Consider the following 17,254-nt stretch of genomic DNA (forward strand, 5'->3'; position numbering starts at 1 on the left):
CCGTATCTTCCATAAACGATCGTGACACTCTCTCTATTTCTCTCCCACTCTCTCTCTATTTCTCTCCCACTCTCTCTCTATTTCTCTCCCACTCTCTCTCTATTTCTCTCCCACTCTCTTTCTATTTCTCTTTCTCTCTCCGTCTCTCTTTTTCGTTGTTTATTTTCTCCTCTCTGACAGAAAGACTCCTTCTCTCTCTTTATGACAGTTGACATGTGGCTATTTCCCTGCGTTAACGACTAGAATTGTGCCAATTACCTCCCGGAATGTGCCGGTGCCAATCAGCCGGTAACAAGGTCTGTGCCAGCGTCTCTGTGTTTGTGTGTGTGTGAGTGTGTGAGACAGGGGGTCTGAATGTTTTTTGAGTTATTTTGATCACTCACATTATGGTTCTAAAATGTGTTATTGTCTCTTATAGGCATCCATGGTCACTTTTACTAGTTATAATTATATTAGTAAAAGTGTACAAATGACTCATATTGAGTGAACAGTGCATTGACTTTGAGTAACAAATATGAGCCGTGGCAGTCTTTACACACACACACACACTTGCCTTTCTTTTTTGACAAGAGTTTCCACCTCCTCGTCTCTCCTCCTCTCCTCTCCCTCCCTCTTTCTGTCAGCGCTAAAAAACTATTTTGTTCAATTTTTAATTACCCTCTCACATAAAACAGCTCTTGACTTCTGAACGCAGCCTGTTTGGAGAGGCTGCCTCTCTGATTGGTGCAAAATTAGATAACCACCTCTCTGTGCCGACTGTCAATCCCCATTACAAGAACAGGCTTTTCACATACCAAAGGCTGTGGTTAACAGAACAATGTGTCATGGTTTCCAGCGGAAATGTTCATCATGTCAATCAACTCCATCATGTCTTTGATTCTCTTTCTTCTTATTTTCATCTCCTTCGTTTGTTTTATTGGAAGCTTTGTTCCAACCCTTTTGTCAATCCATCAGTACAGAGAGAGAACAGGCCCAAAATGGTGATCAGTCAATACTAGAACTGTCAGGCTTTCGTTTCTTTTTTTAAACACAGAGGATATATTCATAGGGAATCTTCACATGTGATGTGATTGGCCTGGCTTGTCATATTTGTCAGTCTCGTTCACTATTTAAGACAGATATTCTGAATGGTTATGTTCCCTTTATTGTGAGGCAAGGTGGGTGTATATTCTATTGGTACGCAGAGGCCCACACATACTCACTACACTACGGGAACACACACAGCTCCATCAGAACAAGGGTCAAAATAACATAACCACTGTCTCAGCAAGCCTAGGCCCAGGCCAATCAGTGTACCACTCAGCTGTGCTAAACACACACAAACACACACATACACAAACACACACATACACTGCTTCCACAGATTTCTGTTTGTGTGTGTTGTTTGCTTGTTTGCCTCAGTAAATGTAGTGATGCGTATAATCACTTGTGCTCGCCACCCGTACCCTGGGTTTATATGTAATCCTTATTGATTTACGTTGGTGGAGTTTTATGATTACCACGGGCATCATCGCTATTTGCTAACATTATGTTGCAAAAAATTTTTGCGATGGATTTAATGCACATCACGTTGATACTCGCAAGACCTTTACCTCGATTGGTATGCGTACTAGATTAATGGCATTTCTACAGAATGTGTTGTAAAACTATTTTGGGTGTTATAGTTGGGTGTTACACTCTCTACCAGGTCATATCCTTATACCAACTAACTGATGAAGCCACAACAGGTGTCAAACAGACACTGACAAAGATACTAAGACAGATGAGATGTAATGAAACCAATAGTTGTTACACAGACTGTCATCCTTATCAAATCAATCATCATTCACTTGACATGCTTATGACTGTTTATCAGGGTCCTGGAGACCCCAAGGGGTGCATGTTTTGGTTTTTGCCCTAACACTACACAGCTGATTCAAATAATCAACTAATCATCAAGCTTTGATCATTTGAATCAGCTGTGTAGTGTTAGGGCAAAAACCAAAACATGCACCCCTTGGGGTCTCCAGGGCCGAGTTTTGGAAACGCTGGTTTATGACATCAGACAACAGTGTTATTTCTCAGATATCATTCATCAGACATATTGAGATCTCCTGTTCCCTGTCGCTTAGATCCTCCCTCATCTAGTGAAGTGACTCTTCAGCTATATGTAATCAGTGAAATCTCATTATCTCAGGGTTAAAAACACAGCTTTTTCTTCTGTAGGAGTTGAGAGGAGATTTGTGTTGTCTCTGTTTGCTGTTTGTTTGGCCCTGGTATCACCGTGATAAATGATATGAGATGCTATCCTAACGGATAGACAAGGCACTGGAGGTCTTCATGTCTTCTGCTGCATTAGGACTGGATATGAGATGGGATGAGAGGGGGTTTATTGCATTGTTGTGTTGTGGAGGACAAGAGCCTGGGCTTAATTTCACTGACTAGCCAGACAGCAGAGGAGAGAACACTAACCACTGTGCTCCATGCGATTGATTTGCCTGATAAATGTTTATGGAGGAGAACACTCATAAGCAACATATCAGCAGAGATATACAACATTGAGCATACAGAGGTTTACCACCAAGCTCTGCTGCTAATTGTTTTTCCGTTCTCTTTTGATGTGAATCTGTTACCACGAGTCTGCGTCTGTTCTGGAGTAGTATTATGTTTATGACGGATGCATTCAGTTTGAGTGGGAGTTTTAAGCTGGCGTTAATTGCTGCTACCTAGAGTGTTGAAAGTAGCTCTGCCTTATGTCTCTCTGTATTGTTGTTGCAGGATAGGGGTGCAGGAAGGCAGGTAAGCAGGTGGCTCTATACAAGCAGGACCCTCTTTGATGGTGTAGTCGTGATATCTGTCATCTTCAGACACTGCAGATGCTAGTGATGGTTGCGAGGCTCACACGTATCACAATCTGTCCATCTTGTTTTGTGAGACAGTCATCGTGATGCTAGTTTTATAACAATAGGAAGAAAAACACAGGTCTTATCACTTGAAGACTACAGTACACCCACCTATTCTAACACCAGCTACTTGGCTCTCCAGTCATTTCACTGCAGTCACTTAGACTAGCAGCCCCAGATTCTTTAGGCTTGGCAGGGTTCATATGGGAGAGTTTCTTCAGTTATTTGAGGTGTAGATCAAGTGTCTTCCAATAGTTCTTTGACAATGGCCAGCCAAACAGACTTCTTATCTCTCTCAGACCTGCTCTGACCTTATTTGGCATCGTCTGCTTCTCAGGAGGAAGCACAATGCACAGGATGTCTCCTCTCTCTCTGCACTCAATGCATTCCCTGACTCTGACTACACAGTTAGAGGATTCAGAGGAAAAGTGTGAAGAAGTCTTTGAAACTTGTGAGTCTGTCTGTCTGTGTAAAGTGGACCGGTCTCTCTGCCTGAGGCCCAGCCTTCACACCCAAGGAGGACGAGGTGAAGAAAAGTGTTTCTGTGATTGACGGTCTAATAAAAGCCCCATACGGTTCCCTGTTTTCTGATATTATCAGGAGTTCAATATCTGGATCATTTGGAAAAAACTGAAACTCATCAGGAAATGTCAAGGAGCTTTGCAGTTCCACGAATAACAACGCATTTCCTTTCCTCTCGCTGTCTGACAATACAGTATTACTTTGTTCTGTTCTGGGGAAATGAAAAGAGAACATGATAGCTTTTTATAGAAAGACTCAGGCCTCAGAGACGTAAACAGTGTTGCTGTAATCCTGAAGTTGAGCTTTATTGGAGAGGTGAATGGAAGACAAAGAGAAGAAAAGTGTCTTTAAACCCTTTAAACACTTCCTTGTGATTTATTCCAGAGGAAATCGGGTTAACGTGTCTGACTGCTGTGCCGTCCCAGTTTCATGTCTGCTCTTACCGACTAGTTTTGATGTCTACTGTTCCACACTGAGGAACATTATTCATGGTCTCTCTCTCTTTATTTTTCTTTCGTCCTTTCTCATTCTTTCTCTCTTTCTTGCTCTCTCTTTCTGTCTTTTTAATTCTCTCTTCCTTCCTCCCCTCTCTCTCTCTCTCCCTCTCCCTCTCCCTCCCTCCCAGGTGGAGTGGCTGAAGAATGAGGAGATCATAGACCCTGCTGATGACCGTAACTTCTACATCACCATTGACCATAACCTGATCATAAAACAGGCCAGATTGTCTGACACCGCTAACTACACCTGTGTCGCCAAGAACATCGTCGCTAAGAGACGGAGCACCACGGCAACAGTCATCGTCTACGGTAACAATCAACTCTCACCCCAACATGCTAACTGTAACAGCATTATAAACCAAGTACCCTGTCACGGGGCATTTCTCAACCTAATATGAACAATATAATCTGCATTATTTTACACCTGGATCTGTTAATGATGCGATAATGAAAGCGATAATGAAATATTTAAATCATGTAGGCCTACTAGAAAAAGTAGAATGTGTCAATTCTAGTATAGATTTACATGATAAAGATCTATAAAAAATACCTGTTTCTACTTCTTCCCCTACCTTGATCCAGCCTGAAGGTATATCAGGGAGTTTGGAGCTTTTCCTCTCTGAGTCAGAGCTGTATTTAAGGAGGACCCCTGCTGTGCTTTTACACACATTTCCCTGAAACATCAGACACTTCCATGAACACACAACCTCAACACTGTCACACAGAAGTTAAACTTCAAAACCTGATAGAGTGGGAAAAGTCAAAACAGAAACAGATTCTCAACAAGTGACTAAGGCATCCCATCTGCCACAGTCATACTATGCGTGTATGAATTATAGTGAACAAGTATATAAATGCAACATGTAAAGTATTGGTCCCATGTTTCATGAGCTGAAATAAAAGACCCCAGAAATGTTCCATACGCACAAAAATGTTATTTCTCTCAAATTTTGTGCACAGATTTGTTTACATCACTGTTAGTGAGCATTTCTCCTTTGCCAAGATAATCCATCCACCTGACAGGTGTGGCATATCAAGAAGCTGATTAAACAGCATGATCATTACACAGGTGCACCTTGTGCTGGGGACAATAAAAGGCCACTCTAAAATGTGCAGTTTTGCCACACAACACAATGCCACCGATGTCTCAAGTTTTGAGGGAGCATGTCATTGGCATGCTGACTGCAGGAATGTACACCAGAGCTGTTGCCAGAGATTTGAATGTTAATTTCTCTAGCATAAGCCAACGTCATTTTAGTGAATTTGGCAGTACGTCCAACCGGCCTCACAACCAGCTGGCCACGTGTATGGCGTTGTGTGGGCGAGCGGTTTGCTGATGTCAACGTTGTGAACCCAATGGTGGCGTTGGGGTTATGGTATGGGTTGGCATAAGCTACGGACAACGAACACAATTGCATTTTATTGATGGCAATTTGAATGCACAGAGATACCTGAGGCCCATTGTCGTGCCATCACTTCATGTTTCAACATGATAATGCACGGCCCCATGTCGCAAGGATCTGTACACAATTCCTGAAAGCTGAAAATATCCCAGTTCTTCCATGTTTGGGATGCTCTGGATCGATGTGTACGACAGCGTGTTCCAGTTCCCGCCAATATCCAGGAACTTCTCACTGCCATTGAACAGGAGTGAGACAACATTCCACAGACCATAGTCAACAGCCTGATCAACTCTATGCGAAGGAGATGTGTCTCGCTGCATGAGGCAAAGGGTGGTGATTTTTTTTTAAAGGTATCTGTGAGCAACAGATGCATATCTGTATTCCCAGTCATGTGAAATCCATAGATTAGTGCCAAATTAGTTTACTTCAATTGATTGATTTCCTTATATGAACTGTAACATAGTAAAATCTTTGAAATTGTTGAATGTTGCGTTTATATTTTTGTTCAGCATAGCTGGTACCTGTCAGACTGTTAGGTCTTTGAATGGAGAGGCTAGTCCACGAGTCCTCACCCCTCCTTATCCTCACCGTCGCCTGAGTCCTGATAACTACTGTACCTCTCTGCTCCCCAGTCTCCCTTTAGGGGATTAAACACGCATGACAGCACAGACATTCAGGCCTCAGGACTTCTTCCACCCTAGGAGGAATGCAGCTACCCACCCAGCATGTGAAGTGGCTAAACCTCAAGTTATTAAGTCGGTCTGTCAGTCTGTCAGTCTAGCTAATCATCAGCTAACAGACACGAGGCTGTTTATAGCCTTAACCCCCTACACATAAACACACACGTGTGAGTGAGTGGACACACACAACACATGCAACCACACACACACACACACACCACCACACACACGCAGAAAACCAGACCAGAATGGGTGGAGGTTTGCAGGAATTGATGATGCCATCAGGGTCAGGTTTCAAATCCATCTCTCCCTCCATCCCTCCAGTGTCTCCCAGTACAGCACATCATCCATAAATCACACACGCTGGCTCTGCCATGGAGGATTATGGGGGATTAGGGGGCCTAAGTTATTGTTGGTGTCCTATTTGTTTATTTATCTATTTTAGTTGTCCATTCTGACAGGGGAGAGCAGCATGTGTGGCTTAGATGAGTCCAGTATGAGGGTGAAGTAGAGCAACAGTGTGTGTGTGTGTGTGTGTGTGTGTGTGTCAGCAGACTTTGGGGTCTTCAGGGACTGGGGTCGTTGTCCCTGCTAGGCTTTTCCCTTCACTAATGCAGTCTGGGAGGACTGAGTGAGTGCGCCGGAAAAAGGCTTTGATGTTGGCTCAGCCTTAAAAGAATACACCAGAAGCCACTTTCTCTGCCTGGGTTGCGTCAGTCCCCCTTCCCCTGTATACAGGCAGGCAGGCAGGGCGGGAGAGAGAGAGAGGGAGAGAGGGAGAGAGAGAGGGAGCGAGGGAAAGAGAGAGAGAGTTTTGAGATTGGTTCCCTCATTACCAGAGGAGACAGAGCAGCCCAGTGGTTTTCCAGCCTGCACCACAACAAGGAATCTGGGTAGGGGCTGGGGAGGACACGCAGAGAGAGGGATGGATGGAAAGAGGGATACAGAGAAGGAGGAAGAGTAATAAACCCCAGAAGGAAAGAAAGAGACAGTGAAGAAAGGCAGGGTTTGGCTCTGGTCCCCTGGAGTCTGGTGCTTGGGGCTTCACTCATCATAAGCTCTGAGGGGCCTCTAGCTCCTCACATCTGAAATGCCACAGTCGTGTTCTCAGCCACACACCCCACTGTCATTCTGCTCTTGATTTTGACTGAGACGCAGATGGAATTGGAGGAAAGGAAGAAGGGATTTGAGGGATTCAGAAGATGGAAAATAGAGCAGCCAGAATAGCCTGTCCACATACCAAATAGTGCTTACAGGGGAGAAGAACACCACATGAAAACGCTCAAGTGTACTACAGATTCTTCAATGCCATGTAAATTCAAACAAAAAAGGGCGGGTGGAAAACACTCACATTCTTCAAGATTCACTCAATGCCACTATTAAAAGGACAACAATTGTATTTGCTAAAGTGTTAAATATTTTGTTTTTTGGGGTTTTTCTACAGTGAATGGCGGCTGGTCAACATGGACGGAGTGGACGGTGTGTAACAGTCGCTGTGGCCGTGGTTACCAGAAGCGTACGCGGAGCTGCACTAACCCAGCACCTCTCAACGGGGGTGCCATCTGTGACGGGCAAGGCATTCAGAAGCTGGCATGCAACCCACTGTGCCCAGGTAGTTACAGCGCCACTTGTCACCAACGCTTATGGAGCAGGGGAGTGCAATTTACTGGACATCACAAACAGATTGCTATATTTTCATAAATACAGATATGTGTATCAATCATTCTCACTCTCATTCTTCCCACCCCACCCCGTTTCTTTCCCACGAATTGTCACACATTCATTCACCCAATCTCGCACACTCTCCCAACCTCCATGCCTTCTCACCCTCTCCTCCCTCCCTCCCTCCCCTCCACCATGCCCCCTGCCCCCCACTCCCTCCCTACCTCGCCTCTGTGTGTTAGTGGATGGCCTGTGGACAGAGTGGAGTAAATGGTCCACTTGTGGGACAGAGTGTACCCACTGGAGGAGGAGGGAGTGCAGCGCCCCGGCACCCAAAAACAGGGGGAAGGACTGTGAGGGCATGGTGCTTCAGTCCCAGAACTGCACCGATGGCCTGTGTATGCAGAGTGAGTACAGAACATGATTACCATCCCTACTCTATCCTATCCTCCTCTGTCTGCCTCTGTAGGAACCCAATATATTATTACCTGATCCCTGTCTGTCTGTCTGTCTGTCTGTCTGTCTGTCTGTCTGTCTGTCTGTCTGTCTGTCTGTCTGTCTGTCTGTCTGTCTGTGTGGTTAGGAGCCATCCTGTTTCTCACTGCAGTCCCATAAGTCACCTCCACCCAATTCCCCTGTCTCACTTTCTCACCTTTGTTTCACACTTACATTCACATCTTTGCACAAACATACACTTACCACACACACACACACCTTTTCTCTTTCCGTCATACACACTCCACTGGGCTATAGGATTTCAGCTTTTTGGAGTACAATTACACAAAGACAGGAGACAATGTGTATCTTTGTTCCATCCACGTGCCAGCCCTGAGCCCTAGAAACATCTAGAATAGTGGGTGTGTGTTAAACAACAGCCTCGCCACCACACCACCAGGCAGCATTACTGTAAGCAATTACCCTTGTCACAGAGTAGGCATTCAGGAGCTATATTTAAAATAATGATAAGTGATTATAATGTACTTACAGGGAAGCTCATAATTTCTGAGCTACTGTGATTGCTACTTTAATTTAAAAAGCACGGGATTCCATCGGTCCAATGGGAGGAAATTTGGGAGCCACAATGTCACACAAGCACAGACATGCTGCTTTTCCTGAGCGCCCAATTATATGTGCTGACAAGCAGGCCAGTATTTTATGTTTCCCTGTAGCTCTCTCGCAACATTTTAAAAGTATTAAAAGTGGGGGGAAAGGCACTAGAATGTCCTGCCGTTTCCTGGTAGTGCTCCGCAATCATTCTATAAATGTTATTGTTTTGCTCTTAACTCCTGGAGAAAACACAGCCTAAACCCAGTTTGTGGTCAGACTGCTGGAGATTTTCCGTAGGCGGAGAAATGCTCTTTGAGATGTTTTTTTTTTTTTAGAGCGAGAAACACACAGTTAAGTTGAGCCAACAATCCTGCCTGCTTTTCCCTTATTATACATTCAGAGAGCTACAGAGATTGGAAACATACTGTAGCTTTTAGCTGCTTTGTTCTGTGTGCTGCAGACTCGCAGGGTAAAACCTTTTCTGCTTTGAAGCCGTGCTTATCTGCTAATTCTGGGTCTGCCCTCCCTCCTCCCTGGCAGGAAACATGGGAGAGATGGAGAGGGAGGGAGAGAAAGAGTGAGAGAAAGGGGGAGAGCGCTGTAGGCAGGAGCAAGAGTGTTCTTGTCAAATTAAAAGTAAGGGGCGAGTATTTTTTAAATCACTCCCTTCCTAATAAAGTCTTTAAGATGAGAAGCCCACACACTGCCTCTGGTTCCTCCACGGTTCCAGTGTGACACTAATAGAACCCAGACAGTCACCATACTCTAATAACATCCTGCAGACATTCCAGATGTTCTCTATGACACTGATATAACACAGACAGTCTTTACATGTCATGTACCGTATAGGATGCAGATGGTCACATGTATTCCACTAATATGATATGTTGTAGAGTAGCCAATAGACCTGTAAATAATGCAGATATAGCTTCTCCATACCATGAATATGACCTATATAATCACCACACTTCATCATAATATGTAGATTGTACCTAATGTCTGACTGGTATGATTATGTGAACGCCACTAATATAATGCAGATAAACAACGGTACATGTACTGATTACTAGTGCATATTTAACAAGATGGATGAGCTGTATATATACAACTTTGTCGCACTGAAATTGTGGTTGATCTGTTGTTTTTAATGCAGCCGAAATAATTCAAATAGCAGCTTTGAAATGGAGCTAAACTTTCTTCAGCCTTTTTTATCTCAGCGTGCTGTGAAGCCCTCGTGAAGCTCCCTCTCTCTCTCTCTATTCCACCCCCCTCTCCCTCTCTCTCTCTCTCTCTCTCTCTCTCTCTCTCCCTCTCTCTCTATTCCACCCCCCTCTCCCTCTCTCTCTCTCTCTATTCCACCCCCTCTCCCTCTCTCTCTCTCTCTCTATTCCACCCCCCTCTCCCTCTCTCTCTCTCTATTCCACCCCCCTCTCCCTCTCTCTCTCTCTATTCCACCCCCCTCTCTCTCTCTCCCAGACTAAGCCCATTGCAGAAGCATTAGTTCTCTGTTAGATTAATGGCCAGTTTGCAGAGAATATAAAGCCATATCCATATAGATTTAGGATCATTCCCTGGATTGATTTTAGGAAAGCTAAGAGGGTGAAGCCACTTATGTCAATGCTAATAACAATCTCCACCCGCATTTAGGAGAGCGGCCCATTATCTAAAAGCTCACATTATGGCAAATATGATTGGGAATGGAAGATGTGTGCAATCTGAACTCACCTCGCCCACTGATCTTCCTCTCTCTACACTGGTCTGGGATCAGCACTAATAGATACCCTCAGATTCCATTCCAGTTTGATCTCATTTTTTGTTGTTTGACTTCATTTTGAACATTGCAAAATGTAATCCGTCTGACTGATTTTATGATCTAATTAGTCAGATGAATAGCAATGTTGCTCACCCTGAATTGCTACTATATATGCGTCATCAAACGGAAAGGGCATTTTATAAATGTTGCTTATTTATAACATTGATTCTGGAAACTGAGATAAGAATTGAAGGATATACAGTTGAAGTCGGAAGTTTACATACACCTTAGCCAAATACATTTAAACTCAGTTTTTCACAATTCCTGACATTTAATCCTAGTAAAAATTCCCTGTTTTAGGTCAGTTAGGATCACCACTTTATTTTAAGAATGTCAAATGTCAGAATAATAGTAGAGAGAATGATTTATTTAAGCTTTTATTTCTTTCATCACATTCCCAGTGGGTCAGAAGTTTACATACACTCAATTAGTATTTGGTAGCATTGCCTTTATATTGTTTAACTTGGGTCAAACGTTTCAGGTAGCCTTCCAAAGCTTCCCACAATAAGTTGGGTGATTTTGGCCCATTCCTCCTGACAGAGCTGTTGTAACTGAGTCAGGTTTGTAGGCCTCCTTGCTCGCATGCTTTTTCAGTTCTGCCCACACATTTTCTATAGGATTGAGGTCAGGGCTTTGTGATGGCCACTCCAATACCTTGACTTTGTTGTCCTTAAGCCATTTTGCCACAACTTTGGAAGTATGCTTGGGGTCATTGTCCATTTGGAAGACCCATTTGCGACCAAGCTTTAACTTCCTGACTGATGTCTTGAGATGTTGCTTCAATATATCCACATAATTTTCCTTCCTCATGATGCCATCTATTTTGTGAAGTGCACCAGTCCCTCCTGCAGCAAAGCACCCCCACAGCATGATGCTGCCACACCCCGCGCTTCACGGTTGGGATGGTGTTCTTCGGCTTGCAAGCAACCACCTTTTTCCTCCAAACATAACTATGGTCATTATGGCCAAACAGTTCTATTTTTGTTTCATCAGACCAGAGGACATTTCTCCAAAAAGTATGATATTTGTCCCCATGTGCAGTTGCAAACCGTAGTCTGGCTTTTTTATGGCGGTTTTGGAGCAGTGGTTTCTTCCTTGCTGAGCGGCCTTTCAGGTTATGTCGATATAGGACTCGTTTTACTGTGGATATAGATACTTTTGTACCTTTTTCCTCCAGCATCTTCACGAGGTCCTTTGCTGTTGTTCTGGGATTGATTTGCACTTTTCACACCAAAGTACGTTCATCTCTAGGAGACAGAACGCGTCTCCTTCCTGAGTGGTACGACGGCTACGTGGTCCCATGGTGTTTATACTTGCGTACTATTGTTTGTACAGATGAACGTGGTACCTTCAGGCGTTTGGAAATTGCTCCCAAGGATGAACCAGACTTGTGGAGGTCTACAATTTTGTCTGATTTCTTTTGATTTTCCCATGATGTCAAGCAAAGAGGCACTGAGTTTGAAGGTAGGCTTTCAAATACATCCACAGGTACACCTCCAATTGACTCAAATGATGTCAATTAGCCTATCAGAAGCTTCTAAAGCCATGACATCATTTTCTGGAATTTTCCAAGCTGTTTAAAGGCACAGTCAATTTAGTGTATGTAAACTTCTGACCCACTGGAATTGTGATACAGTGAATTATAACTGAAGTAATCTGTCTGTAAACAATTGTTGGAAAAATTACTTGTGTCATGCACAAAGTAGATGTCCTAACCGACTTGCCAAAACCATAGTTTGTTAACAAGAAATTTGTGGAGTGGTTGAAAAACGAATTTTAATGACTCCAGCCTAAGTGTATGTTAACTTCCTACTTCAACTGTATGAAGAAAGGGGTCAGACTTTCACTGTAGTAACAATAGATCTAACCGTCCTTAGTAGTGAGTTAGTTAAGCTAGTTTGACTTTTTGTTTTTTTTCACCTTTATTTAACCAGGTAAGCCAGTTGAGAACAAGTATATATGTTACATCTTCGGCCGTTGTAGGAAAGATGCATTGTTGAAACACTGGTAAGCCTAAGATCCATCGCTATCGGGAAACCGGGCGCTGTACTTTAGGTCCAGTGTGTGGGCTGTAGTATTGTATCAGCAGTACAGTAACTGTACTTCTGTAGGTCCAGTGTGAGTTTTTTTATTTCACCTTTATTTAACCAGGTAAGCCAGTTGAGAACAAGTTCTCATTTACAACTGCGACCTGGCCAAGATAAAGCAAAGCAGTCCGATAAAAACAACAACACAGAGTTACATATGGGGTAAAACAAATCATAAAGTCAAAAATACAACAGAAAATATATATACAGTGTGTGCAAATGTAGCAAGTTATGGAGGTAAGGCAATAAATAGGCCATAGTGCAAAATAATTACAATTTAGTATTAACACTGGAATGATAGATGTGCAAGAGATGATGTGCAAATAGAGATACTGGGGTGCAAATGAGCAAAATAAATGACAATATGGGGATGAGGTAGTTGGGTGGGCTAATTTCAGATGGGCTGTGTACAGCTGCAGTGATCGGTAAGGTGCTCTGACAACTGATGCTTAAAGTTAGTGAGGGAGATAACAGTCTCCAGCTTCAGAGATTTTTGCAGTTCATTCCCGTCATTGGCAGCAGAGAACTGGAAGGATTGGCGGCCAAAGGAGGTGTTGGCCTTGGGGATGACCAGTGAGATATACCTGCTGGAGCGCATACTACGGGTGGGTGTTGCTATGGTGACCAATGAGCTAAGATAAGGCGGGGATTTGCCTAGCAGTGATTTATAGATTACCTGGAGACAGTGGGTTTGGCGACGAATATGTAGTGAGGACCAGCCAACAAGAGCGTACAGGTCACAGTGGTGGATAGTATATGGGGCTTTGGTGACAAAACGGATGGCACTGTGATAGACTACATCCAATTTGCTGAGTAGAGTGTTGGAGGCTATTTTGTAAATGACATCGCCGAAGTCAAGGATCGGTAGGATAGTCAGTTTAACGAGGGCATGTTTGGCAGCATGAGTGAAGGAGGCTTTGTTGCAAAATAGGAAGCCGATTCTAGATTTAACTTTGGATTGGAGATGCTTAATGTGAGTCTGGAAGGAGAGTTTACAGTCTAACCAGACACCTAGGTATTTGTAGTTGTCCACATACTCTAGGTCAGACCTGATGTTCCTCATGTGTTTGTGCTCTCTCTTTCTCTCTCTCTTTCTCTTTCTCTCTTTCTCTCTCTCTCTCACCAATCTTAGTTGATTCTGGTGCTGTTTTCCTGTGGCTGTGGTAACTCTGCTCTCAGACAGATGACATTTTGTTGACATATCGATTGGTAGAAAGGGCAGGGCTTGCTGCGGCACAAGGTCAAAGACAGCCTTTATTCTTATCAAACACCAGACACTGTGAAAATCACTACATTGTATCATATTTACCTCAAGGTTAGATAATTATATGTAATATAGTCAACATTACAACTATATTTTCCAATAAAATAGAGAACATTTAGTAGTTTTGGGAATAGGGTGGCGCACAATTGGCCCAGCGTCGTCCGGGTTTGGCCGGTGTAGGCCATCATTGTAAATAATCATTTGTTCTTAACTGACTTGCCTAGTTAAATAAAGGTGAAAAAAAAGAATAAAAAGCATAATTCCATGTTAAATACAGTTGAAGTCGGAAGTTTACATACACTTAGGTAGGAGTCATTAAAACTCGTTTTTCAACCACTCCACAAATGTCTTGTTAACAAACTATAGTTTTGGCAAGTCGGTTAGGACATCTACTTTGTGCATGACACAAGTAATTTTTCCAACAATTGTTTACAGACAGATTATTTCTCTTATAATTCACTGTATCACAATTCCAGTGGGTCAGAAGTTTACATACACTAAATTGACTGTGCCTTTAAACAGCTTGGAAAATTCCAGAAAATGATGTCATGGCTTTAGAAGCTTCTGATAGGCTAATTGACATCATTTGAGTCAATTGGAGGTGTACCTGTGGATGTATATCAAGGCCTACCTTCAAACTCAGTGCCTCTTTGCTTGACATCATGGGAAAATCAAAAGAAATCAGCCAAGACCTCAGAAAAGTCTGGTTCATCCATGGGAGCAATTTCCAAATGCCTGAAGGTACCATGTTCAATTGTACGCAAGTATAAACACCATGGGACCACGCAGCCGTCATACCACTCAGGAAGGAGACGCGTTCTGTCTCCTAGAGATGAACGTACTTTGGTGTGAAAAGTGCAAATCAATCCCAGAACAACAGCAAAGGACCTTGTGAAGATGCTGGAGGAAACGGGTAAAAAAGTATCTATATCCACAGTAAAACGAGTCCTATATCGACATAACCTGAAAGGCCGCTCAGCAAGGAAGAAACCACTGCTCCAAAACCGCCATAAAAAAGCCAGACTACGGTTTGCAACTGCACATGGGGACAAAGATCGTACTTTTTGGAGAAATGTCCTCTAGTCTGATGAAACAAAAATAGAACTGTTTGGCCATAATGACCATCGTTATGTTTGGAGGAAAAAGGGGGTGGCTTGCAAGCCGAAGAACACCATCCCAACCGTGAAGAACGGGGGTGGCAGCATCATGCTGTGGGGGTGCTTTGCTGCAGGAGGGACTGGTGCACTTCACAAAATAGATGGCATCATGAGGAAGGAAAATTATGTGGATATATTGAAGCAACATCTCAAGACATCAGTCAGGAAGTTAAAGCTTGGTCGCAAATGGGTCTTCCAAATGGACAATGACCCCAAGCATACTTCCAAAGTTGTGGCAAAATGGCTTAAGGACAACAAAGTCAAGGTATTGGAGTGGCCATCACAAAGCCCTGACCTCAATCCTATAGAAATGTTGTGGGCAGAACTGAAAAAGCATGTGCAAGCAAGGAGGCCTACAAACCTGACTCAGTTACACCAACACTGTCAGGAGGAATGGGCCAAAATTCACCCAAGTTAAACAATTGAAAGGCAACGCTACCAAATACTAATTGAGTGTATGTAAACTTCTGACCCACTGGGAATGTGATGAAAGAAATAAAAGCTGAAATAAATCATTCTCTCTACTATTATTCTGACATTTCACATTCTTAAAATAAAGTGGTGTTCCTAACTGACCTAAGACAGGGAATTTTTACTAGGATTAAATGTCAGGAATTGTGAAAAACTGAGTTTAAATGTATTTGGCTAAGGTGTATGTAAACTTCCGACTTCAACTGTATGTAGCAAGATACAGTACCTATGGGAATCAATCAATTATAAAGACTACTTTAGCCTGTTGTTAGGGACACAGATGTAGGAACCAGCCATATTACTATTCAGGAAGCTGAATGACTGAAAAATACACAATGATTTCCTGTAGGAGCACCACCCTCTCTCGTCCCCAGCTCAGCGATGTCACGTTTAAAGAATAGCTCCAATAGACAGTGGGTCTATAGCATTGGTTTCCTTTACCAAGCTCTAGCTAAAGCAGGGTTTTACAGTGGCAATAGACTCACTCAGCATGAATATAACTAAGCAGGATGGGTCCAGAGGTCCCATCATTTAGGCCTGTTCTGGCAGCCACCTCCCCCGGCTCTCTGTCTCGGTCTCCTCAGTCTGATTACATGTACACACTCGCCCCATCTATCACACCATAGATTTTACTGTCCATTGACTTGTCTACCTATCCCCCTCTTCCTCTCCATCAGGAGTTCATTGTTTGTCTGTTTATGTATGTCCCAGGTGATGGAGTGATGCGTGTGACTGTGTGTGTTCCTGAAAATGTGTGTGTGTGTGTGTGTGTTTAGTGTGCGTTCTCTGGAGTGTTTATTGTTTTTGTGATGTGTGTTTAGGCCTTTAAAGCACACTGTCACCACAGTATATGTGTAGTGTGTTCAGTCATTTTAATTTGTACCTTCCCTCATACAGCTCGTCCATCCTGCTTCCCCTCCACCTCCATCCCGCTTCCCCTCCACCTCCATCCCGCTTCCCCTCCACCTCCATCCCTCTTCCCCTCCACCTCCATCCCTCTCTACCCTACACCTCTAATGTGGGACGTGATTCCCCAGCCCAGCTGGGACAGACCCTGCCATTCCCCTGCTGTTTATCATCCTCAGTTAGCTCCTCCTCTCCATTCCTCTTCTCCTCCTCTCCCCACAACCATTCACTAGTGCTGCTAAAGCACTAAACCCATGCAGCTGATGGATAACACCACTTCCCCACAGGCCTTCCTCCTCTCTTCCTCTCCTCTCCTCCAACGCCCCTGCTCCTCTCATCCCCCTCTCTTCGCACGGCCCATAGAGAGTGAGAGAGGAGAGGGGAGCGTCCAAATCAAGAGAGATTGTTTCCCTATGCCATCATTCCTCATGCCTGCCCTGTTGCATTGTTTGAGTTTTTCTGTTTCTTTTAAATTTGATTTTCATCCTCCCGTCCCACCTCCTCCCCCTCTCCCTGCTCTCCCCAAGGTTCTTTTTATCAGAAGTCCTCTGAATTCAACAAAGACAAGATTGATTTGGGATATCCATGTGAGTTATTGTTTTTATTTATGTATTCATTCCTTTTTTGTTCTTTTCTTTTACGAGACACACTTTTAATGGCGGGGTATATTCATGAGGTCTTTACAGCATCTGCATAACAAGCATCTAACAACCAGGCATTTGCAAACATTGCTCCACTTGCCTATTCACAATGATTTTTCTACACTGTCATTTGGTCAGATGACAGTGCATAAAGACCTTATATATATACTCTGTCAAATAAATTGTCAACCTTATTTCCCATTGTCCTCCATAATTACTGAC

At 43.5% G+C, this 17,254-nt stretch overlaps 1 protein-coding gene across 1 annotated transcript in view; it reads left to right on the top strand.

Moving 5' to 3' along the window:
- unc5cb (unc-5 netrin receptor Cb) overlaps positions 1-17,254 on the top strand; it is a gene marked incomplete at its 5' end in the record, with an annotated part of 165,702 nt that overhangs the window by 120,293 nt on the left and 28,155 nt on the right. Inside the window, 4 exons of the mRNA XM_084159660.1 lie at positions 4,030-4,210; positions 7,429-7,596; positions 7,889-8,053; positions 16,919-16,978. Of these exons, the coding sequence (XP_084015786.1) occupies positions 4,030-4,210; positions 7,429-7,596; positions 7,889-8,053; positions 16,919-16,978 (574 nt within the window). The remainder of the gene's footprint in view (positions 1-4,029; positions 4,211-7,428; positions 7,597-7,888; positions 8,054-16,918; positions 16,979-17,254) is intronic.

The sequence above is a fragment of the Coregonus lavaretus genome (genome assembly GCF_964263955.1).
Source record: "Coregonus lavaretus genome assembly, chromosome: 4".
NCBI classification, from domain to species: domain Eukaryota; kingdom Metazoa; phylum Chordata; class Actinopteri; order Salmoniformes; family Salmonidae; genus Coregonus; species Coregonus lavaretus.